This window comes from Pelodiscus sinensis, chromosome 2, assembly GCF_049634645.1.
Source record: "Pelodiscus sinensis isolate JC-2024 chromosome 2, ASM4963464v1, whole genome shotgun sequence".
Taxonomy (NCBI): Eukaryota; Metazoa; Chordata; order Testudines; family Trionychidae; genus Pelodiscus; species Pelodiscus sinensis.
The window spans coordinates 207,265,534-207,291,316 of record NC_134712.1 but is presented as its reverse complement, the minus strand read 5'-3'; the positions used below and the strand labels follow the sequence as shown (position 1 = coordinate 207,291,316).

Genomic DNA, 25,783 nt, shown 5'->3' with positions numbered 1-25,783 from the left:
GCTGGATCCAGCACACCAACCCTTTTAATCACACCAACCTTGGCATGGATTAGCTCCGTGCTATTCATCTAGTTGTCTGCACTGTGTGCAAGGGGGGGAGGGTACTAGCCATTGGGAGCTGAGAGATTGTGCTGGTGGTGGGGTCAACATGCACAAAGCCTCCCTTCTGGCGCACATTGCAGAGAGCTACATGGAACTTTGAGCAGTCTGGGGCTGCTGGCAGGCAAGGAGCCTGTCTGAGAGTCCTGCTAGGTTCCTAGGTAAGCATCTCTCAGCCAGAGCCTGCCTCTGGCACCTCATATCCCCTCCCGCATTCCAACTCTCTGCACATCCTCTACATAGAAAAGTTCAGCCCTTGACCACTTACCAAATTCTTGGAGTGACCCACCATCAAAAATTATTGCCCACCCCTGCACTACACCATCCTCTCTCTGTGTAGCAATTATTTGCCATTGGTCCCTGGCAATGGGTTTTCATGTAAACTAGAACATTAATAACACTCAAATTTCAATGTCTTTTGTTTATTTTTATAATTGAGACTAAGATTCTTGTTTTGTAAAACAAAATGCAAACAGTATGAAGATAGGACAATCTGCATTGTGCATGTGCTCATAGGACTGTTTCTGTTGAGTTCAGTTACAAGATGTCCCTTTAAATATTTTTTTCAAGATGCCATAATTTATATTTTGGAGGTCAACATGTAGTGTTGGACACAAGATCCTATTCATTCCTATGGAAACGGACATTATGATGTCACTTCATTTATTCAGTATGCTCCAGAGGAGCTCACAATGAATTATGAGCCATACTCCTAGAGTTGAAGCTGTAGAATATTGTAAGCATGCTGCTGCCTGACATGCTCATGTTTCCTATTTTAGACCTGACTGATCTTCAGATAACATATGGTGGTACAAGTAATTGGAAAATTGGCAGACCTGTCAAGAAAATATGCTAGATGGGACAAAAATACGATGTTGCAGCACATAAAGTGTCTCTGAAGTTAAATTTATTGTCTTTTATCAAATGGTGAAGTAAACGTATCTGGTTTCAAAAAAATGAAACATTTTTCAATGGCAGATGCTATTCAAAAGTAATTTCTAGGACAGTGATGAAAGTTCTTGCATTTTAGAAGTGATTTAATGGAAACCTCTGGTCAAGAACCAAAGGAAGGTAAAAAATAGCATCCACTACAAGTTTTAAATATCATCACATTTTAACTTTTATATTTTAGAGCCTTCTTTCTTTGTATAATGAGTCTCAAAGCAGTTGTTAGTTGAAGCAGCAGGTAACATTTTTCAATTTAACTCATAAGATCAAATTTCTAAAAATTAAAAATTGAGCACTTATTGTTACTTTATTTTATTTTATAGGAAGATGAAAATGAAGCTAAGGAAGAAAATTCACCTCAAGACTTGAACATGGAAGAGAAAAATTCAAAAAAATAGAAATTTTTGTCATGTGTGAAATATTTACAAGTTGTGTAATAGCAGTTAAAGTTTCTCATTGTAAAATTTACTGAACATTCTCAATAAAGTCATTGAAAATTAAAATTCATGCTGCACTGGGGAATTGTGTAGGTGGCTCTTAGTGACATTCATGATTATATTAAAATGTTGAATTTTCAAGACTGATACAGAATACCTATTAAAGTGGAAAAGCTTTTTGAAATATGTGCATAAGGACAATGTGATCCTCATTACAGATAACGCTTGATACTCAAACTTGTCAAACTTTTTCAGTGTACCAAACAGTGCACATATTGAAAGGTCAGTGATAATTCAAATCATTCAGGTATCTCTGAGCATAAATGCATAATTATTTGCATTTGACACCTAAGTGTTTGGATAAATGTATGACTAATTAAATTAGAATCTGAACATTTCTTTTTACACACCACTGATGTAAAACTTAAATATGAATATAAGAATGGTTTTCAACACATCTCCTTAAGAACTATTCCTAGGCAGAAAATGCTGTCTGCTTTGTATGTCAAGTCATTTTAAGTGTTTTATACTGCATTATTATTTTCCTTAATGTAAATTGCCTCCCTCTCTGATGACCAGTGTCTTTGATAAGACTGAGGTTTCCCTGTTATTTCCCATTAAGTTCTAATCCCTCTGTCATGATCAGGCTAATGGAAAAGGATTAGATAAACTTGCATTATCACTACTCCTTAACTTAGCAATAGCAACTCCAGAACACTTCTCTACCAAGGTTAGGTATGTTGCTTTAAGACTTTTTGGTCCATGCTGGCCACTGAAAGCCTAATAATGAACATCCAAATTTAGGTTTGCTACAAAACACAATGGAGCATTACAAAATGAACCACATTAATTCTACTCTGAGATATGAGTAATATTCATTGAAGAGAATGAAAGTTATTCATGAACTGATATAGGAGAATCTAACTTTAGGTTGACCTTTTCACTTTTCTATTACCCTGCACTTTCATTGGTATTGCTGCATGTTCCTTAATATACTATAGTCTTATGTTAATTCTCTCCCCCTCCTCCATGCATGAAAATGTTTTCCATTTCAGGAATATTTTCAAATGTGCATAGATTAAGAGAAAAAAAGGCTCAAAGAATATCCTGTAATCACTGCAGTTTCTCTTCTGATCCTGGAGGTTCAAATCTATGTACTCTTGGACACATTTCAGCCATAAACTATAACTGTAATAAGCCCTATTTTTAAATAAAAGAAAACTTTCATATATACTATTAAACTGAGATCATGTCTCCCAGCCACAGCCTCTATTTCCTGATTTGAAATGAGCTGGGAGACTGGCATTATCGGATCTATCTATCCAATCTTTTTTATATAGTACTTATCACCCTCATATTGAATTGCTGATAACTGCACCGACTGGTATTTTGTGTGAAGCGGCAGGTGAGGACTGAGCAAAGTCAGGTTTGAGAGGTGGTTGGAGACAAAAGTAAACTATAAGACTTAAGAGGCAAGACAGATAGCGTGGGTCATAGTCAGGAGAAGCAGGGTGTTATGTAGCTAAAACTGTAAAGGGAGAGGCAGTCACTGTCAATGGGACAGATCTTTAAGATTAAACAGATTTTTCCAATGCTGCTTTGTGCAAGTGGCTGAAATTCACCAGCCACCACAGATTCTGCAGCCCCTTCTACCATGATTCTGGATGTCTGGTTTGCTTCCTTCCACTCCGAAGTTCATGAAGGAGAATCAGTATTTTGGAGCTGAATGCTCTGGTCACACCTCCGCTGCTATTACTTAGATCAGATTCTCTGCCTCTACAGCAGCAAGCACTTAGTAGTGGTTTGAATGTAGCTGTCTTCATTTTGTCTCTACATTTTTATGCAGTTTTTCAGGAAATGATTAGTAGTTTTCTTTTCAGCTTCCTCCTACTTAACTTGGATAGCACTCCTGTGATCTAACCCACTATGACCTTCTACTGCAAAGTCTTCCTGCCAGTTCCTCTGCCCCCAAACAGGCATGGCAGAGCAGCCAACAAAGCATTGGGTCAAATCAAGTGGTTTTCTATTTGTAAAGCAGACTCCCCAGCTGTGGCAGATGGCCCAGCTCTGTTATAACCCAAGGCCATGCATCGTAAAGGCATGTGGGGCTCCTTTTCCACCAAAGAACATGCAAATCCACAATGGGAAAAATGGACTGGGCACCTTAGTGCAGAGAAGGGAGACTGTAAAGACAAAGCAGGCCTCAAGCAGTCAACTTAGAGTATGAATTCCAGTAGTCCCCTCAGTCCAAGTCTTGAAGTGCGTCCTGAACGTCCTAGAGAAAGAAGTAGGGTGGTAATTCTGCTCCCCTCCTCCTCAATGACCAGGAGAGTCCTGACAAGTCATCCCCACTACAGGCAATAGGATCCAGCAGGAGAGGATATGGAGACATCTCACAAGAGAGCTTCAGGTCCAGACGAAGGCAAGCTACAAAAGATCTCACCAAAGGTGAAGCACAGCTTCTGTGCTACCAAAGCAAAGAAAGAAAGAAAGAATCTTCTTCTTCCTCCCCCTGCCTCTGTTCCACTCAGAAAGTTGAGCTGTCAGACCTTGAACCCAAAGAGAACGTATAAAAAAAAAGAATAGAGCTTTTGTTAACCCCCAAAGAATTTCAGATTATGCACAAAGATTGTCTCCATAATTCAAATTCATCCTGGACAGGCTCCTCAGAGTAAGGCTATGTCTAGACTACGGGATTTTTTCAGGATATTGTAAGTATCCTGGAAAAACTCTGCTACGTCCAGGGAATGCGTCTGCTCTTCTGCTCTTCTGCTTTTTTTTTTTTTTTTTTTTTCCCCAGAAGAGCAGACATCCTTTTTTGGAATCCCTGTCTTCCTCCTTCCATGAAGAAGAAGGGCTCTTCCGAAAGAGGAGGATTTTCCAAAATTTGGCCCGTGTAGATGGGCCAAATTTCGGAAAAGCCTCTTCCGAAAAAACTATCGGAAAAAGATATGCAAATTGTGGAGCGCATTTTGCATACCTCTTTTCTGATAGATCATTGTAGTCTAAACATAGCTTACACCTCAAAGTAAATTTGTATCACTAACATTTCCTGAGGCTGTGATATCCATTCCTTCCTCTTTAGAGGAAGTGAATGGAACAAGGCTGAAGAGAGCAAGCACATTAACAAAAGTGGTATCAGACACTATAATATTCAGGACTCAAAGGGCTCTATTGGTTCCATTTTAAAGAAAGTCTGCCTAACAGCTTTTGTAGCTTACACTTCAATGGAGGAAATGAGGCTCTCAGCCCAAGCCCTGGCTTTCAACTCAGTAGCCATGCACCACCTAAGGCTCTGACCCTGAAAGATGAATACACAATCTAAACATGTCCTGTGTTAGGCCAAGCTTACAGGTTCCTTCCTTTTTGGAGAAAAGGTGAATAAAGGTGGGCAATAATGCTGCAAAATCCAAAAGGTCTTTCATCTCACCACCAAATGCCCTCGCGATAGAATATAGACCAGCCTTCAGACAGAGGCACTTTAAGTTTCATCTTCACAAAAGTATCAGTGAAGGGACAACAGATTCTCCAAAAGAAAACAGTGGAGTCCAAGTTCAGGGGGAAAGTTCAGGGGGAAAATCCAGAGGTATCTCCAACCCCTACCCCAATCCACTTCATGACAAAGACGTGATAGGCCTCCACCTAGAACTGAAGCTAGGGGACAGAATTTTCCACTTCCTAGAGGAGTAGTTTACATTGATCATGGACAAGTGGGCCTGGTTCATTGCCTTGGCTGCAGGCTACACCCCACCCAGTCTGCATCTGAAATATCTCAACTTCTGCATATGGCTGGGGTAGAGAGCATTCTTGCAGAAGAAAGGTTCTCAGTTCAGCTGCATCTTCTTCATTGTGCAGAAACACATGGGAAGGAAGGGGTGATATCAGAGAGTCATTCTTAGCTTCAAAAGGATGAAGAAAATGAAATTTTGGATGAAGAGTGTGGCCTTTACAGTGTCATCACTGCCCTGTGAGGAACTTCTTGACTTCAGTGAATCTGTTGTCTTCATACCTCACCATCAGACCATGCTATCTACAAATTGGCAAGGTGTGCCTATGGCAGAAACATTATCACTGCCCAACGCTTCTGGAGGCTACTCTGATCAGAGCTCCAGTATAATACATAGCTCAGAAGAGCCATATTTGAGACATTGAATTTCCTGCAGGCTCATGGTTTCATCATCAATATCAAGAAAAGTTCCTTTATTTTGCCTACCAGAATAATTCACTTGGGGGAGGGGGAGATACAGACACATTGCTAACAAAGATCTTCCCATCATTAGAAAGGTTCAGAAAATCTAGGATCTTATCTTTTTCCAGAGTCACATGAGGTTTACCATATAGAGAGATCATTCCATGAACAGCAGAATCACACATCAGAAGCCTTCAAGCCTTCATCCTAAATGTCTGGAGTCACTCCCCAGAATGCATAAAAGATCTAGTACAGGTTTCAACACTGGCACCACTTTCTATAATCATGGTCAGCCCACAACCATGTCCAGAAAGGCATGTTAGTCTGCTTTCCCCATCCTCTACTTCTCACAATTGACACCAAAAATTCACCTCACTGGCTTGTTCCAAAATGTTATTGCCAGTCCTCTGCATAGTGGTCTGCTCAATCACAGAAGAGAGAATGGGATGAAGATTTTTGGTGGGTGAACCCCAAAATGCTAAGGCTGAAAGTCAGCTTGAAAGTTGAAGGAGGAGGGGCTGGAGTTTCGTGTCTGGAGTTTCCTGGCAAATAACCTGACTAGCCTCATGCTGAAGAGCAGGCCAGCTGACTTCTGACAAAAGGTGAGCAGAGAGAATGAAGTCTATTTAGAGAGTATGGAGACTTCAGTACAATTGTAGTAGGCAATGAAAAGTAGAAGGAGGGTTTCTTGCTGGGATAGATTCCGAGTCCTCTCAAGATGCCTACGATGAGTTTATCTATCCTCAGTGCAATTGAGTGAATATGATCCCTGTCCTGCAAAATAATCTACTTCACTCAGTCTGATGGAAATTGATGAGACTATATTTGAGGGAGTAGAGTCTGTGCTAACTAGCCTTTACTTGTTTTCAGCATAATAAATCTTATATTTCACGTGAGCTCTTGATTTTTGCTTAAAAATTTGATTTGGCTCTCAGGCATGTGGTTCAGACATGGAGGAAGTATGGATGAATCTATTGACACCTCCTTTTGACATATGAAATGTTGGTGAGCTGGAGGAGTGTGTTTGATATATTTTTAGATTACATTTTCTAAATATTACTAAATTATAATTAAATAAGATTTTCAATTGCCATTGCATATAAAAACTAAGTCCTCTGCATAAAATAAATAAGATTGATAACCACATAAAATCAAACAATGAGTTAAATTATTCAATTTCCAAAATAGTAACTCATCGGAAATCAGTTATCAGCTACAAAGAAAATAAGCAGCTGGGTCTCAGAGGAAATACAATAAATATGAGTAGTATAGGTCAAAATTCAGTTAGAATTTTCACTCAGTGATAACTTCTTCCCCAAAAATGGAAAAAAAATCCACAAATAAAAATATGGAGACAACTATTATAAGTTTCCTTTCTAGTGCCAGTGATTTCACCTCTTGGGCTGACTAAGCTTCAGTGGCTGGCTTGATTAATGTGAACTCTACCTTAGGATTCATTAAGCTAAAATATGGCTACACATCCAAAATTCTTGCCTTAGATGGGATTTGAATTTCATCTTCATCACATATTTTGCTCATATGTTTCACTACGTTTTTGTGTCTATCTTTGTAAGTTGACCAGGGCTTAGTCAGGAGAAGTAAAGCTTTTGGGATGTCCTTTCCATCTTTGTTCGACACAACACATTTGGTCATGCTAACTCCAAAAGAGTCATGTCTATATGAACATAAGAACAGCTATACTGGGTCAGACCAAAGGTCATCTAGACCAGTATTCTGTCTTCCAACATTGGCCAATTCTAGGTGTCCCAAGAGGGAATGAACAGACAAGTAATCATCAAGTGATCCCTATTATGTCACCCGTTCTCAGCTTCTGCTTGTCAGGATACCATTCTTATCCATCCTGGTTAATAAGCATTGATGGATCTGTCCTCCATTAATTTAGCTAGCTCTTTGAAACCTGGTCTTCACAACATCCTCTGTCAAGTAGTTCCACAGGTTGACTGTGTATTGCATGAAAAAAATATTTCCTTTTGTTTGTTTTAAATCTTCTACCTATTAAATAGATGTCAGATTGCATTTCTCAGTTTTACTCCTTATCAGGCCTAAGTCTTCAATGGCTTGTTCAAATCACTGTGGCTTGAACTGAGTGTCACAACATGAAGTCCAGATTTGGCCTATTTCTGTGTGTCATTCTATTCATACTGGTAATACATCCATAAAAGAAGGGCTTACACTGTGCTGAAGGGCAAGCTCTACAGGAGGTAGGCACAGAAGGGTTCTAAGCTGCTTGTATGTATCCGTATCTATATATGTTTATATATGTCTTGATTATTTACCTGTCTAGTCTGCTTTAATGTGTCCTGCTTATTTTGATTCACTCTCATTTGTATGCTATAATTGCATTTCAGAATAAATATTGTATGTTGATCTGAAATTCTGATTACAGAGCAGTGATTTTGAACACACCCACCCCTGCCCTTCCCAAAGCAATGAGATGGTATTATCCTGTTGTGAACTGCCCAATTTTTCTGTTTCTTAACTATTTTAGGGCGATTTTTAGGATAGCTGTGCTTTTTCCTGTTTGAGAGGGATCTGTCACACTCCTTCATATTCAAGTGGAGTTGTTTCATTCTGTGCTACTTTTACTAGATTATTGTTATTTACACCTCCATGTTTGCAACTCGGATATTAGTTAGCAATTTCAAAGATATCTATAGAATTTTTGTAGACACCAAAGTTGGGAGCTCCATTATACATTATTTCTCTAACTTTGGAGAAAAATAATTTTTAACCCAATTACTAATTCATGTTTTCAGAAAGAGGTTAATGAGACTAGATACCTCGCTCTAGATCCATCTGTCCAGGAAGAATTGAGGAATTTGGTTGTGTCTGTTTTACCAGTAGGTATCCTTGTAGGCAATTACTGTCTTTGATACTTCATGAGTACTCAGGTATGGACTGCCCACTCATATAGAATGTTCAACAGCTGGAGATTTGAAATTTGGGCATTTTGTTAGTCACATCCAATGTGAAGCTTCCCACTCTCTGGAACATACTGTGTGTTTCAATCCAAGACGTGCACCAAAAATTCACACCCTGGACTGTATAATAATAAACAGCTTTTACATAGTGATTTTCATTCATAGATCTCAAAATGCTTTATAAAGCAGGTAAACATCATTGTTCCCATTTTACAGATGAGGGAACTGAGGTACGTGTTCAGTGTCATGCAGCAGGCCAATGGCAGAGCTGAGAATACTCCTTCCTGTAGAATCATCTTACAGAATTTACTAGAATTCTTATAGAATTCTATAGGCAGCTTAAAAACACTAAGGATAGCCTACAAATTGCATGTCTCCTAAAGGTTGAAAAGGTTATGCAATTAAAATACATACAGTTATATTTATATTACTATGCATCTAAGTTATTCTGTATTATAAACAGAGGTAAAATACTTGAGTGGATAATACTGGCATTCTACTTTTAATGTTAACGATAAAATTCCTTTTATGAGCTAAGTAACCTCATTAAAACTACTACTAACAGTTCCTCTTTCAGTACTGAATCAAAATACAGGACTATGTAGCACTTTAAAGACTAACAAGATGGTTTATTAGGTGATGAGCTTTCATGGGCCAGACCCACTTCCTCAGATCAAATAGTGGAAGAAAATTGTCACAACCATATATACCAAAGGATACAATTTTAAAAAATGAACACATATGAAAAGGACAAATCAAATTTCAGAACAGAAGAGGAATGGGGGGGGGGGGAGGTAAATGTCTGTGAGCTAATGATATTAGAAGTGATAATTGGGGAGCTATCTTTGTAATGGGTAAGGTAATTAGATTCCTTATTTAGACTCAGGCGTAAAGTGTCGAATTTAAGCATGAATAACAGTTCAGAGGATTCTCTTTCAAGTACAGTCTTAAAAGGCTTTTGAAGCAGGATGCAGGTAATTAAGTCGTTGAGACAATGTCCTTTCTGGTTGAAATGGCAAGAAACTGTTTTTTCTTTGTGATCCTGTCTAATATCTGTTTTGTGGGCATTGATCCTTTGGCGAAGTATCTGAGACGTTTGTCCAATGTACATAGCAGACGGACACTTTTGGCACATGATAGCATAAATTATATTTCTGGATGCGCAGGAATATGTGTACTGTTATAGTGGTTAATGTCTGTAACTCCACAATCAAGATTTACCATGTGTCTAAAAGTGCTGTGCCCATTATTTAAATCTGGGGCATCTGGGGTATATTAACCTCTGTTACTGACATCCTTTTTTCTGCGAGAATTGCAGCTTGTGATGTATATGATTTGCGTTGTCTCATGTGACTGAATAGTACAGTTTGAAATGCATGCTCTTTAGCAGTTATTGTAAGTGTGTGTGTATCTTAGGAGCTGCTCACTTCCTGCAGGCTATGTTCTGTTCAAGCTGGAGGAGCCAGCTTCTATCATGGACTTTGATACTCTGATGGAGATGATGGCAACATTTTGTTATGCTCACTTGCCAAGATTTCCCATTGCTCTGAATTAGTTCCAAATTCCTTCATATCTCACTTGCCTGTGTTTGTATAACAAAACTTGGGACGTCCAGTTGTTGTTGTTCCCTCTGATAGCTCCCCGAATTTCATGTCCTTGGGTATGCATCCATCTTCCAACCTAATGCATGTGTAACTTCTTGCTCAGTAAGATGATAATGTATACTGGAGTGTTTGGTATCTTGATGTTAATTTCTTGGAATGTGATATTAGTATATTGCTCACCCGAGGTTTTCCTTCTCAGTAGTACTGATAACAGTGCATTATTTCTAACAATGATTGCTTCCAGTGTTTGAAATACAGATTTACCATTTACCCAATCTCAAAATATTTTTTTCTTTTCTGCTGGTGCTAAAGTGTTTTTTATACTTTAAAATGATCCACAAATAATATCTCTGCTGAGGAAGCTTAATATTTATGCACACAAAGCTGCAGAGGTATAAAAAACCAAAAAGCACAAATATCAATTAATTGTTGCCTCTTTCTTCTGTGTTCTTGGTTACTGCAATCCTATAAGATGCCTGCCAGTTGGTTGCTCATTCTGCATCAGCTGAAGAGACTAACTCTCCCTGACATTAGGCTGAATAGGTTTCACTCAATGAAAAGTGAAGGTTGATTAGAAACTGACTCTATTTCACTTGACCTAAAGAAAACAATTTTTACATAGCAATGAATGAGCAAGTTCTATCACCTATCCAAGACTATAGTGTGCAATCATTGCAGGTAATAAATGTTTCCCCATGGTGAGTTCAATGTGGATTCTATGGCTTCGTTATCTGGAAAGGAAGTAAAATGCTAAAGGCAACAGCATGAAAATGCATGCAACTATGGCATAATTCTGATTTGTTTTAGAAGAACTATTAATTTCCTTGTTACAAAGCCAAGTAAGAGCAACCCTTTAAAACTATTGAACCATGAAAGCCATTTCCTTAAAGGTTTTAAATTTGGGAACAGACTCATGAAATTTATAGCTTTGATGAGATATTCTTTGCCTGCAGTCAAATTGAGAGTCAGATCATTGGTTTCCCAGCATGACACCTATGTATTCTTGTGTGCACTAGATATCATTAGGCTCATAATAACACAGCTATCATCACATTAATGTCTGAAAGGTTCACTCTTGACGCTTGGTTTAAGTCTTTCATTTATACCTACAGCATACTAAATAGCTGCATGAAAAGTAAAGACATACAGTACCTATACTGTATGGTGCTTCTGTAATTTAACAGAATACAATAGTTTTATGCCCAATCAATTTTTTCCCAAATCACATTGCTTTCAAAAATGATTATTGTAAGTGCCAATAAATGAGCTAGCAGGATATTGTGAGTACCGCAGCAGGTGACAGTACAGTGACAACCATTTTTTCTGGTTCACGCACAAAGGACAGTGGTGTACATTGTATGCAAATTGGTCTAATAATTGTGATTTTTTTTTTACTATTTAAAGTTTATGTACTATGTCCAGAACTATTACAGTGACTGATGAAGGTGACTGTTAGAAAAAGTACGTAGTCTTTTACTGTGCAAGCCTTTCATATAAATGAGTGTATACTTCCATGTTTTAGAGAGCATCAGTGATAATATTCTACCTCATGAAATAATTAAAGTGCCCAACAATGAATTTTCATAAATATTAAGTCTATATATAGCTCTATATGCACACATTAATTCATTCTCTGTGGGAGAAAAAACCCCACACTCCCTTAACAGCACTTCTTTCCTGATAATTGCAAGTTAGTTAACTTGCAACTTCCATACTAATGCCAGCTGCTGCACTCTGAGGTGATCTGGCCTTGGAAAGAACGTGGCTGTTCTTTCTTTATCATAAACATAGGTAAGTACTTGGTGTGAAAAGAAAAACCAAGTCTTTTTAGACATTCATTTGTTCCCAGAATGTTTCCTGCTCTCCTCTCAAATCAGTAAGAGGCAATTCTGACCACCGGTTCTTTAGCCCATATTGGTCATTTTAAGGAAATGTTCATTTGATTGTTAGGGAACCTCCTTAACTAAATGCTATTGAGTTATTTTAAAAATTCTCTGTTTGCTATCAGGCCAGACGGCCGTATTTTTTCTAGGATTATTTCTTATTGTTCAGCAGTCTGGATCTAATCTCAACACTAAGGGCTGGTCTACACGAAAGCTGTAAATCAACCTAAATTATGTTGCTTCAAATGGTGAAAAGATTATCAAATAAACATCTGGTTCAGTATCATCCATTTCATAGTACAGAGAGTGAGAACTCTTTTCATTGTTATTTTGTTATTCATTAGAGTTATTGTATCATCTCGGATTCTTAATCATGGATTTTGCTAGGCACGTTGCAAACAAACAGATGCATAACAAAAAGATGGCTCCTGTCCCAATCCAAAACTTATGCGTGAACTCAACAGGAGCTGCTTTCCATGATCTTTGGACCAGGTCCATAAGGAGTTTTCTGACAAAACTAAGTATTTATTTCCGTGTAATACATGTAACATTATAGGTAAGAATACAATATTCCCAGGACTGATCCTGAAAATTGCTGATGTCATTGGGAACTGAGGATGCTCAGCACCTTCTGGTTATAGCCATACTAGTAGTCCAAAAGACTAATGTCAGAAAGATTTAGGTCAGAAAGACTTCTGGACTAAGTCACTAAATGGGGGAAAATACAAAACACTTTAATCCAGATAAATAGAAAAGAGCAAACTTTAAGGAAACAGGTCAAACTAGAGAGCACATAGTAATAGCTGAGTGATGCACTATCATGATCAAGAAAGGAATGTAGAAATTGTACAAACTGTTGTTGTAACCACCCACTGTGTGACTGCTTTCCAAACATGCAAGCTGCATATTAATGTTGCATCAATAGAGGGAGGTAATACAAAGCAGTAGGAGTGTTCATTGTTAGCAGGTACAATTCCAGTTAAATATTGGGTAATATTTTCAGAATCATCTATGTGATGTATTGGCCCAAGTCCCATTTTCAAAAGTGACTTAGGCACTCGTGAAAGTCTCACTGAAAGTTTCTGCTTTTGAAAATTTTGCCCTGTATGTCTAATAGCGCTATGAGTTTTGGTAACCTTTACGTTAGGAAGAATGCTTAGGGATATTAGGTTGTAAGTTGAGATACTAAGAAGGCTTGTTTTAAATTAAGTGTGAAAGAGATTGAGTTTCTCAGTATGGAAGAGGAAACTGATGCAAGGACTTATGAGTACTCAACATTTCTCAGAAAGTATCTAGGGGAAGGGAGAGTAGATCTCAGAAAGTAACATCCTGTAGATCTGAATACAAGCAAACCATTGATTTTCGTCATTTTTAATAATAATAAGTTTGATACATTTGTTGGTAAAGAGGAGAACAAAGGATGCAAGGATAAAGCAGAGAGGAAGTGAGAAATTTAAATATGTAAGTGGTCAGTTCCTGTTTAACTAACAAGACCTCCTCATCCTTTCTATTGTTACCACTTTTTCTGGCTTTTTTAAAAATGTAGCCTTCTTTTTAAGACTGGGCAACCTGGTTTGGAAGACACAAGACCCTCTTCTTCCTTCAGCTCCTCTCTCTCTATCCGGTCTGAAAGCTTTTTGAAAGTTTAAGGATGCTTAGTTAAGGTCCACCACAGCCCCACATCTTGATGCCATACCGTTCCATAGATGTGACAGCAAGTAATTTTTGTAAGGAGTCAAATCCTTCATTGATATTTAATTGAAGTCATTTTAATTAAGGCTGCATTTGTCTCATCACCATTTGATCAGAGAAAAACTGTGCTTTACTGCTTTAATTGAAAAGCTTAAACTAATATAAAGTTAATTGATTTCATATACATCCCTAAAGTACTAAACAATATGAAAATTAGATTGAAATTACAATGTAAATCAACTCAAAAGGGTAGCCATGTTAGCCGGTATCTGAAAAACAATGCGGAGTCCTGTGGCACCTTAGAGACTAGCAGATTTATTAGGACTTAAGCTTAATGAAGTGGGCTTTACCCACAAAAGCTTATGTCCTAATATATCTGTTAGTCTCTAAGGTGCCACAGGACTCTGCATTGTTAATGTGAATCAAGGTAGTCGAGTCAAGGAGTTAACAATAATATAAATTACAAATGGTTAAATTCAAAAAGAAAATAAAGAGCAATGATTGATCACTTCATTGCATGAACACAGATAGTAATCAAATCACAATGTTAACATTACACCAGTGACTGACAGCTTGCTTAATCGCCATATAGTTTACTTGACAACTCATGCTTTCACTTATGAGAACAACGGGTTAGTGTTTGAATCTTTATGTAGCCCAAGTAACCTGTAGAGATTTATGGATGGGTTGCTTTGAATATAGCTTAATCAATTCCCCATAGTAATTTTCATGATGTGCTTATATGCGCGTCCTATTATCTGTGTATAACAAGTAGAGATCTATGGCTAGATTTGCTTTGAATGTTGGTTAACTAATTCCCAATGCAATTTTCACTTTCGGTTTATATGCACCTGTTGTTACTGGACACACACAGACAACACAAATACACACACTGTGTGGGAGACCTGGCAGGCATACCAGCAGGTATTCAGATGTCCTGTTAAAGAAACGGAAGAGAAGAAATTTCCTTTGAAATAGTATTTGCTTTTCAGCTTGCTTCATCTCTAGAGCATCAGAATAAGTCAAAAACTATGGTTTTGGGAACCAGACAACGTCTTCTGACTCAGCTTCCATTGCACTAGCTAGCAGCTGTAATTGTCCAGTCAGTTAGCTGGTCTGTGATATCTTTGGGATTGTCCTGGGGTTATCAGCCGTTGGGTGCTCAGTGTGGAAATCTCAGTAGGAGCAAAATTTCTTCCTTATTTACCTTGTTTTTTATGGGTGAAAGCCAGGCTAGTATTGTCCCCCTAGACCTCCTTGGTGATCTTCTGATTAAATCAGGGATCAAAGATTGTTTCACCTGAACTGCATTGTCCAATCCTGGTCAGGCGACCTGGTCAATCTGACTTTTGGTCCAGTCTTGTGGCTCTTGTTCCTAGGGTGCTTGTTTTTTTGTCATTAGTTTGTGTATTTTCCCCAAAAAAGCAATATTAAAAGACTGACAGGAGACAACATTGTGACGCTTTCTCTCCATGCTTTATGAAATTGTCTTATGGATATAAATATGCATATCTCAAAAGATGCTTTGGACAAAATACCTCATGTAACCTATCAATTTTAATGTCACAATCTGCTAGATCTGTGTATCTTACTGTGGTGTATGTATCACTGTTGTATGTAGTTAGGATTATGGAGTATGCAATGCTTTATGGTTTTAAATGTGCAAATGAAAGTCATACCGGGGATTTCCCTCAATGTCTGGGTGATCACCTGGAAACGGCTTCCTTTATCCTTTAAGTCTAATTAGTGGTTGGTCTTAGGAATATATGTGATTATCTCAATTTGTCTGACCTGGTAATTTTCCATAGAAGGTATGGGAGAGAATTCCTGCCCAAAGTGGAATCTATAAAACAATGGGCAGCTAGCATTCTCTTTGGGTATGTCTAGACTGCATCCCTCTATCAGCAGAGGGATGCAGATTAGGCAGGTCAACATTGCAAATGAGGCAGAGATTTAAATATCCTGTGCCTAATTTGCATAAAAACGGGTGCCACGTTTTGCTGACTCAGCACTGTGTGGGAAAAAAGCAGCAGTCTAGAGGGGGATCAGTTGAGAAAAAAAGCCTTTTTCGACAGATCCTGTAAACCTCCTTGCAGGAGGCATAAAGGATCTGTCAAAAAAGGCTTTCTTTCTCCACAGATTCCCCTCTAGACTGCCGCTTTTTGTCGACAAAGTGCTGAGTCGGCAAAATGCAGCGCCCATTTTTATGCAAATTAGGCACAGGATATTTAAATCCCTGCCTCATTTGCAATGTCAACCTGCCTAATCTGCATCCCTCTGCCAACAGAGGGATGCAGTCTAGACATGCCTTTAGTCTTTGGCTGGTATGTCTCTCCCAAGAGAATGAATCTAGATCCCAGGGACAAGGGACTTCCCTAGTTTGGAGGCTTAACTGGAGTAAGAACAGTTTTAGGGTAAGTTTCTGGTAAGTGTAAAACTAGCTATGCATTTTCTGTTATTTTAAATTTGTAATCTACTTTGCTTATTTTCACATGCAAACACTTTAAACCCTATTGTTTGTTCTTAACAAAATCAGTTATTTACTCCCCCAGTGTAAATACTTGTTACCTGGGGAAGCAACCAGTGTGTACATCCTCCTTTCATTGTTAAAGGGGGCTTACCAACATAATTTATTTGGGGTTCTGATCCCACTTGGGACATGGTTTCCCTGGAAGCTGGGCCCAAAACTGCATTTTCCTTAGAACTGAAGCGTTTGTGTCTCTACTGCTCCTTGGAGGGAAGGGGGTGGTGATTTCAGCTCTGTGCCTTGGCTGGGAGAGACCATATGAGCTGGCCCAGCAGTACAGGATGGTTAGAAGCCCCAGAGAGCAATGAGGCAAATGTCAGTGACTTTGTCAGCACTCCAGGAAGCACCCCCCAGGCATCGTCTGTGACCACACCTTGTGACAAATTATTCCACCAAAATTTCAGCCCTTATCTGGCCTCAGAGGAGTCCTGATGATTAGAGGCTGATACCTTCCTGACACTTGAGACATTTGTCCTATGGCTTTAAAAAGCTTTTCCCTAACTAATACCACATGCTGATGCTTTCTTAGGCTATGTCTAGACTGCAAACCTCTTTCAAAAGAGGCTTTTTCGAAAGTATCTTTCGAAAAAGCCTCTTTTGAAAAAGAGCGTCTAGACTGCAAGCAGTACTTTCGAAAAAGCAAGCCGCTTTTTTGAAAGAAAGCAGCGAGTGAGTCTGGATGCTCTCTTTCTAAAAAGCCCTGTTGGCATTCAAGAATGCCTTTTTTCGAAAGAGCACTTTCGAAAAAAGGCATTCTTCCTCGTGAAATGAGGTTTACCGCCGTAGAAAGAAAAGCCGCGTTCTTTCAATTTAATTTCGAAAGAATGCGGCTGCAGTCTAGACGCAGGTGAAGTTTTTTCGAAAAAAGGCTACTTTTTTCGGAAAAAACCCTGAGTCTGGACACAGCCTTAAGGTTTACAGATGCTCATGACCCAAGTAAGAAATTAGAAAATTATTGCCCCCTCTCAAACCATGGGGACCTGGATGAAAGTTTATTTCATGCTATCAGAAGTCAAAGTCAAGCTGCTTCAAAGGTATTTATTAAATCTAGTAACATTAAACTACATAAACTTTAATTTGCCTGTTGTAATAAAATATGCTTAAAGGCCTATACAGATATTATATCCAATAATCCTCCCGAGGGGATGCTGCAAGCTGTCCTGGTGCTTGAAAATCATTGCCATTCAGGAACATCAACACAATTTATGTCCCCTTCTGATTGTAAAATCCTGATAGTGCAACATCTTCCTTCCATTCCTGCCTGATTAGTGAAGCTTCTGAGCTAGGAAAGCAGGATCTTACACACTCACAGTTTTATAGTGTTATGGAGCACACTATATCTGATCACATGGGAATGAGTATTTGAATGTTTATTATGGAAAGGCCAGTTTGCACCTCTGCAGTTGAGGCTGAATTGAATTTTGAGTACAATTGGTTGGCGTTAGCTCACACCTCTGACCTGCTTTTCACCATTGGAATGTTTAGCTGTGAAATGACTGATTATAGCATTATCTGAAGGTTTGGAATAAGTTGGATCAAATCTCAGCCCTTAAAGCTCTTGAGAACCAGAAGTATAATATCAGCATGTCACAGAAGGCCATTTCTAGTCATTGCTTTGTATTTGTGATTCTTTTAAATTGCACCACATCTACATTTAACATTAATCGCAAGCACTTTTAAACAGGGTACACTGCAAAGTTTCCTGACACCAAACCTCTGGTCTGTGAATGATTTGTTTCTTTTCCTACACAATCAGCACAAGAAATGGCAAGGGTGAAAAAATCCATTGTGAAAAATTTTTCTCTCAAAGAGAATAGGAATTGGTTAAAGCAAATTGAAAATGTGAAAGTAAATGCACAAAATAAAAATTGAAAGTAGGCTGTTAAGTGAAAATATATGTTAAAGATAAATAAGCAAGTATAAAAATAAAAAGGAAGGCAGATTTAAAATACATCTAGTAGAAAGACTTAAAAATTGAAAATAAACAATGTTTAAATTTTTGTTTTTTATTAAAAAAAATACTAGCTATGGCAAGGGTGATATTTGGAGATGGGCTGTGTGTGTTTGTATGCACATATATATGTAAATATTTATAATAAAAGAAAATATTGGAACTAATCAGATGTGCACCGATTACCATCCTGCCTACTTTGCTTACATGGCATGTCTCTTTCCAAAGTCTTCATCTGTTTTTTGGTCCTTTAAGACTAAGTTATTCAGGGCAGAGACTGGGAGGGTGCAGAAGCAGGCTGGGCAGCGTGTCTGGCCAGGAGGAAGAGGGTAAGAGTGGTCTGGGAGTGTGGGGTCCTGGCAGGGGTGTGTTTGTGAGGGGGCTGAGGGTGCTAGGGTTGGGCATGAGGGGCTCGGGGGGGCACTTAGTTGTTTTCACACTGCGCTCTGCTCCTGGGCACTGGAGGCTTTCCCCACTGCTATTGGAGCAGCACGGAAAGCCTCCAGGAAGTGCATCAGCATGCTGCTGTTCCCCCAGCTGGGGAAAGGGAGCAGCAGTGCAGAGCCATTTCTGCACCCTGTTCCTGGCCATCTCTGGGCTTTCACCCTCTCTCCGTCGCAGGAAGCCAGTGCTGGTGCTCTAATCTTGCAGGAGACTGTGGAGGGAGCAAGGGTGGGAGCTAGGCTTGAGCTTCAACTACCTGGCTCCCTAGTGAGCCGTATTTGGCTTGTGAGCCATAGGTTGCTGATCCCCCGGTCTAGGGCAAAATTCACTCACACAAGCAAAATACTCTTAATGGGAAAACACTAAGATGTTTTTTCAAGTGACCAAACTGCATTAATTACTTAAAAGACATGTTAACACAGGCTGTGGTGCCTGGCAAAAAAAAAAAAAAAAAAAAAAATAAACTGCTTTTCCCAGATCTGAGTATTCTCCTCTCCTGCCTTATTGTCCATCTTTTGAAAAATGTTCCACCACTTTCAGAAATGGGGATTTTCTGACTGTTCCAGTCAGACATGTGACGGGATATTATTGGTTTTGCATGTGTCCATTCATCAAAAAGATGATTCCTAGCTATCAAAGATGGAGCAGGGATTCTTGTGAGACAAAGGCAAGATTGCTTTGTATATTATCCCATACCAGCATGCTTCTCAACAGAGCTCACTCAAGCTTGTGTGTGTGCTCAAAGGCAGGTTTCCAGTGTTCCAACTACTTCAAGGATGTTGAATAAAAATTCTCGACTGCATTGAAAAAGTCCTGTTCCTTAATTTCTTCACCCTTGCTGCAACCAAAGACTTCAGGAGGGTCTTTGTATGTGACATGACAAATCTTTCTCTGAGCCTACTGATGAATTTTTTTGAAGGGTACCAATATGCAGTGCAACTTCTGTCACCGATGAGTTGTTTTTCCACAATTGCCACTACTGTCTTCAGAAAGGTGGCTGTTTGCTTACCAGACAAAACAAACCCCAGTTTTGTGTAAGGGTCACTGAAGACTTTTTTGTACAGTGGTGGGTATGTATCTTCAGAGAGAAAATATGCCTTGTACCCATCAAAAAAATGAACAACATTCTGTCTAGCACTGAAGGGAATCATGCTGCCATTCTTTAACAATGTATAATACTCAAGGTCAATAAAGTGGCAGAAGTCTTTCAATTATTCTTTGACAGGAACTGTGTAAATGTGAAAATATTTATAAACTTTCATGGCAAAGGACTCCAGCTGAAATGGAAGACAGTCAGCTGTTGTTCACAGGCAGTTATGATGTGAGCACTACCACCAAAACCAAATATCTCTTCCCCTACTTTGCCATTCATTGTTTTCCCATCACGATTAGTACCACCACTCTTTGTACTGGCACTGTCTGCACAAAGCCCAACAAGCTTGTCACTAAGAGGAGGCTTCTCAGTCACTTAATATAGGCATCCGCACTGCACATCAGACGTTTCATTTATTAGAGAAGACAAGTCAATAATGTTTGTGTTTACTGCAACAGAGGGAGCAGCTAGGGACTATGTGCATCCAGGGGTAATTCAGAGCGTAGCGAGAGGGCAGCCAGGGGCTGTGTGCATCTGGAGTGAGCTAGGGGCTTGTTTGCAGCCAGGATGATACCTCAGGGTTCCGAGGATGGGTATCTAGAGGCTGTGTGCCAGGAGGGATTTGTGGTCTCCCCATACCCTGAGGGCTCTGCCAGCCATAGATCCGGGTCCCCCTGTATCTCTTACCAGTTGTATGAGCAAAGAGGGCTGGGAGCTGAGGGGCAGCTTCAACACATGCTCAAGAGGAGTGGCAGGAGAGGAGAGAACACCACCACTGCCTGTGCCATGGCACCAGCCAAAGGAGCAGCTTCCCCAGTCTGCCTGGCTGTGGTTTCCCACCTCCAAACTATGCCCTGTACTTCCCCTGAAGTTTAGGGGGGCAACATCCCCAGTGCCACCTTCCCCCCCCCCCCCCCCCCCCCACATCTGCCCATGGGCTTGGGGACTTCTGCTGCACAGGGAGCACAGGGGATCCAGAATTCAGTCCTGGCGTTCCTGGCTTCAGTTTTGTGGGGGGGGGGGGTGCAGATTGGGACTTCAGCCCCTCAGCTACTGCTTTCAGCCTTGCAGGTGTTGCTTCAGCCCCTGGGGGAGAGGAGTGTGGCGGTTCGGGATTTCAGCTGAGGTGGAAGACATGCTGACGATCAGGGCTGCCATCCAGGGGGGAGGGAAGCCGGGATTGGGGCTGCTACCTGGGGGAAGGCATGCTGGGGATCAGGGCTTCAGCCTGAGTGGCACTGGGAATTCAGGGGTTGCCCCACAGACCAGGGCTTTAGCATCAGGGCACTGGGAATTCAGTGTGGGAAGAGCCACAGGGGATCAAATTTTCAGCCCCACAGCAGGTGCCGGGGATCGTGGCTTCTCTCCCACATCCTGAAAGGGCTGTCAGACTCACCTCCTTAGGAAACCCTGCTTTATGGTGCCCAATGGGGAGGGGTGACACATCCCACACCTATACCCACTCCCATTACCCCTCTGTCACACACAGGTTGGCTCTCCTCCTACTGGCTTCCTGTCTTTCTCCCTCTGCGCCCTGCCTGAGCGTGCTACCTACTGGCCACCGCCTGCTGCAATCACCCGCTAGCCACAAACAGGAGACTGCTAGGGCTACGCTGATGCCCACTAACCAGCAGGAGGCACGCCACAGTGGAAGATACAGGACAATTTGCCTGTTTTTTTAAAAAAGTCAGGACAGCTGCAAGAGGGATTAAATATGGGATGTATGGTCATCCTACTCATAGTAGGAGTAACAATATGATAAATAAGTGTACTTTTCATATAAAGACAGATATGAATTTGCATGTTAAGTGTTATATTGCAGCAGCCTTTTACTTCTGGAGATCTAGGTTCAATTACAACGTTCATTTCAGTTGATAGAAAGTTTAATTGGTTTACTTCTAAGTTGTTATGGACATGTGCTAGCATTACATACCATCCACCATTGTATACACCAGATAAAATAATATACTCTACCTAAGAGGAACCCAGATCACAAAAGACAGAGACATTACAGATTAGTGCTATGGCAATTTTGTTGTAGGATTGCTAACTTTCTGTTCACTGCCCCCGTTTGCAGGCACCGCCCCTACAGCTCCCATTGGCCATCGTTCCTGGCCATCAGGAGCTGCAGAATTAGCACTTGGGGAGGTGTTTCTCCTGCAGACTAGGACAGCATGAGGAGCTCCTTTGCTGCCTCTTGCCTAAGTTGTATGGACATGCTGGCTGCTTCCAGGAGCCACACAGAGCCAGCTGTTGCAGCCAACTAAACTTTTAGCAGCCTAGTCAGTGTTGCTTTCCTTTATGACTGGGTGTTCTAGTTGAAAACTGGACACCTGGCAGACCTGTTCTGTGGATACAGTTCCACAGGTCTAACGTACTTTGGCCCTCATTCAGCAAACCATGTAAGCCTGTGCCAGCTTTAAGAACATGAGTAAGTATTTTAAATGAATGGACTAAGCATGTGCATAAACCACTGTAGCTGCTTCATGGCCACTGTACTCAAGTCCAATTACTATTAGGCTTCTAAATTAGGAAAGTGACCTAGTGCTGAAGATAGTTGTAAGCAAATAGTTGTGAGGCCCCTCCTCATTTTCTCTTAAATGGAGAGGAAAAATAGATACCTGGGACAATAGGCTCAAGCATCTTTCCTTAACAATGCTGAATAATTATACAATTTCAGAGGGGCCCAGGGCCCTTTGCTGAAATTTTTCACCTAAAATATAAAGAAATAAACTTGACAGTGTGAGAGGAACAGGTGGATTCCACGACCATGTAGTTGTTCTGTGGTTGGTAGTAAAGGAGCAGCTTGATAGCTAAAGCCAGCAATAAGACATATGACCAACAATTCCTTAGAACTGCTCTACCTTGGTGATGTACTTGGTGTCACAATAAATCTGCTTGTTCATAAGACACGGATGCAGAATAATTTAGAAAGGCAAAACATGAGAGCTTGTATAAAAATTTGTCATCTGAATGGTTCTATTGCTTGCCGCATTAGAGTAGGTTGTACATTGAGTGCTTGGCTACTCTGATTCCTCTACCCCACTGTTTTATCACAGAGCATTCCAGACAGCATAGTCTGTTGTAAGTTACTTCATTTGTGACCCTATTTTCCCTCAATGCCTCTGCCTCCATTACCTGTACCCACATAACTCACATTGCCTTTGACTGGAGGGCTGGAATATAAAGCCTCCTTCTCATGAAGTAATCAATAGTGCTTCAGATAAAAGGTAGGCAACAAAAGGTAGTAAACAAGTGTCAGCTCAATCTTGAAGAGCCTTGCATGTATCACTTCCCCAATGTTTTTAGTCTCAATTGACCTGGCTCGGGAAAGCAATGCCATGAAGTCTCTGCCAAATCAGATTGCACCAGGTTTGCCACTGGAGAAGGCTATTGTAATCTTTACTATTGCTTACTTAACAATACTAACTGCAGGTTGTGATGAAATGGTTCTATGAATGTGGGTGTTGTGGTGCAGCCTTAGAGGCAAAGCATCTCTCAGTAACAAAGAATACATAGGGGCTGTGTCTAGACTGGCCAGTTTTTCCGGAAAATCAGCCGCTTTTCTGGAAAAACTTGCCAGCTGTCTACACTGGCCGCTTGAATTTCTGCAAAAGCACTGACTTCCTACTGTAAGAAATCAGTGCTTTTTGCGGATATACTATGCTGTTCCTGTTCAGGCAAAAGTCCCTTTTGCGCAAGAGGGCCAGTGTAGACAGCTGAGATTTGTTTTCCGCAAAAAAGCCCTGATCGCGAAAATGGCGATCGGGGCTTTTTTGCGGAAAAGCGCTTCTAGATTGGCCACAGATGCTTTTCCGCAAAAAGTGCTTTTGTGGAAAAGCATCTGTGCCAATCAAGACGCTCTGTTCCGAAAATGCTTTTAACGGAAAACTTTTCAGTTAAAAGCATTTCCGGAAAATCATGTCAGTCTAGACGTAGCCAGTATGACAGGCTGCTGGCTAAGCCAGAGCTCTTCCACTACAGCCTGACTGAGTTTGTTGCAGGAACAAACCAACCAAGCTCTGTAAATAGATGGAGGGAAATTGGCATGGACAATAAAAGGCCTCGGTGATTGAACTAGAAAGGGTCTCTGGTTGATTTGTGGTTGAAGAAGGGGACCCAGGTAGAGGGGTCTGGATGAGGAGTTTGCCACAACAGATATCTATTGTAATAATCTCTCATGCATGAATGCATGCATGTGCACACACCCACATACAGTTCTTTAGGCAGAGACCTTGTTTCCTCAAAACCAGTTATTTCAGAAATTTTCATAGCACGCCCCCCTATACTGTCCCTGAGGTGGGTGCCTGAGCTAGAAGAACATTTTCTTTCAGAAACTGGAGGAACAACCATTTTAAATTTCATTCAACAGGGAAGAATTTGTAGTGTATCTGAAGGTTCAAGACAATTTGGGCAAAAGTGAACATGAAATGATAGATATTATGATTCTAAGAAAAACAATGAGGGAAGACAGACAGTGTGCTTCAAAAAAAAAAAAACAAAAAAAAACCATATACACTTTAACTGACTCAGAGAACTGGAAGGTCAGATCCCATGGAAATAAGGTCTAAGGAAGAAGGAGGCCAGGAGAGATTACAGAGTCTAAGAAACAATATTTAAACCACAACAGCAAACTATGATGTGAAGGAAAGACAGAAAAAGGCGAGTACAGCTCCATCAGGAGCTCTTTGATTATCTCAAAAATCAAAAAGGTATCCTAAAAGAGTGGGGAAATGGACAAATTGATAAGGAAGGGTACAAAAGAACATCTTGAACATGTAAGAACAAAGTCAGAAAAGCTAAAAAAAAGTGAATTACACCTTTCAAGGGACATAAGAGAAAAGGTTCCTAAATATTTTAGGAACAAGAAATGAAAGAAAGAAGATGAAAGAAAGCATGTCCCCTGCATAGTGGGGAAGGAGAACTTCAAGATCCCACAATAAAGGTGTTCAATGTTGATTTCTCTTCAGTTTCCATTAAAAAGTTAATGGTGACTAGATACTCAACACAACTGGTATTAACAAGATGGAAGGAATACAAGCCAAAGTAGTGTAGAACAGATTAGATATTAAATGGATTAGATGTATTCAAGTCAACTAGGCCTGATTAAATTAATTCTAGGGTACTGAACAGCTAGCTTGTAACTGTTGGCAATTATCTGTAAGGGTTCCTAGAGGATGGGTGAGACTGGAAGAGGGCAATCATATTACCTATTTTTAAAAAGGGGAGAAAAGACTATCCAGGTCATTATAGATTATCAAAATTAGACTGACCAGCTAGGCAAATCTTAGAACAAGTTATTAAACTATTCATTTGTAATCTAGGGCAGGTGTGGGCAATAATTTTTGATGTGGGGAGCACTCCAAGAATTTGAAGAGTGGTCAAGGGTGACACTCTTCCATATAAATGAAGGGAAGAGGTGTGGGGTCTGGGATGGAGGTTGGGTGAAGAAGGGAGCTTGCAGTAAGGGTTTGAGGTGCAGGAGAGGGTCTGGGAGGGAATTTGAGTGAAGGAGGCTGTTGTGACTTGGGCTAAGGGACTAGGATGCAGGGGTTTGGGTTGTAACCTTGAGCAAGAAGGTGTTTGTGACCTGGGGAAGAGGACAGTGGGGTGGAGGGATTTGGACTGTGACCTGAGGCAGTGGATTGGGGTTCAGGATTTGGAAGGAGATATGGAGGCAGACGGTTTGGGTTATGTGGAGTAGGAAGACAAGGTTGGGGTGCTAGAGACAGGCTCTGGCTGGGAGACTTGCCTGCTTCACTCCCAGCCAGCAGCCTTCTCAAGCAGACTGCCTGCCCCACCCCACACAGGCTGCAGGGGCCACATGGTTTTTGAACAGCTACAAGCTGAGAAGGGTTTAAAGCATTTTGGAATACAGGATTTAGCATTTAAAATGACCTCCTTAAATTGGAGAATTGGTCTGAATTCAACAAGATGAAATACAATAGAGATAAGTATCTAATACTTCAATTAA

General features: G+C 40.3%; 1 protein-coding gene across 4 annotated transcripts in view; it reads left to right on the top strand.

Annotated features, from left to right (window-relative positions):
• The window catches only part of PHF14 (PHD finger protein 14), a 380,891-nt gene that overhangs the window by 305,818 nt on the left and 49,290 nt on the right, over positions 1–25,783 (top strand). For 3 of the 4 annotated variants that reach the window (XM_075922310.1, XM_075922309.1, XM_075922307.1), the window contains one exon: positions 1,371–8,079. The exons of the other annotated variant lie outside the window; for it this stretch is intronic. In XM_075922310.1, the coding sequence (XP_075778425.1) occupies positions 1,371–1,445 (75 nt within the window). In that variant the 3' untranslated portion in view covers positions 1,446–8,079. Of the gene's footprint in view, positions 1–1,370; positions 8,080–25,783 lie in introns of those variants that run through there. 4 annotated transcript variants of the gene reach the window in all.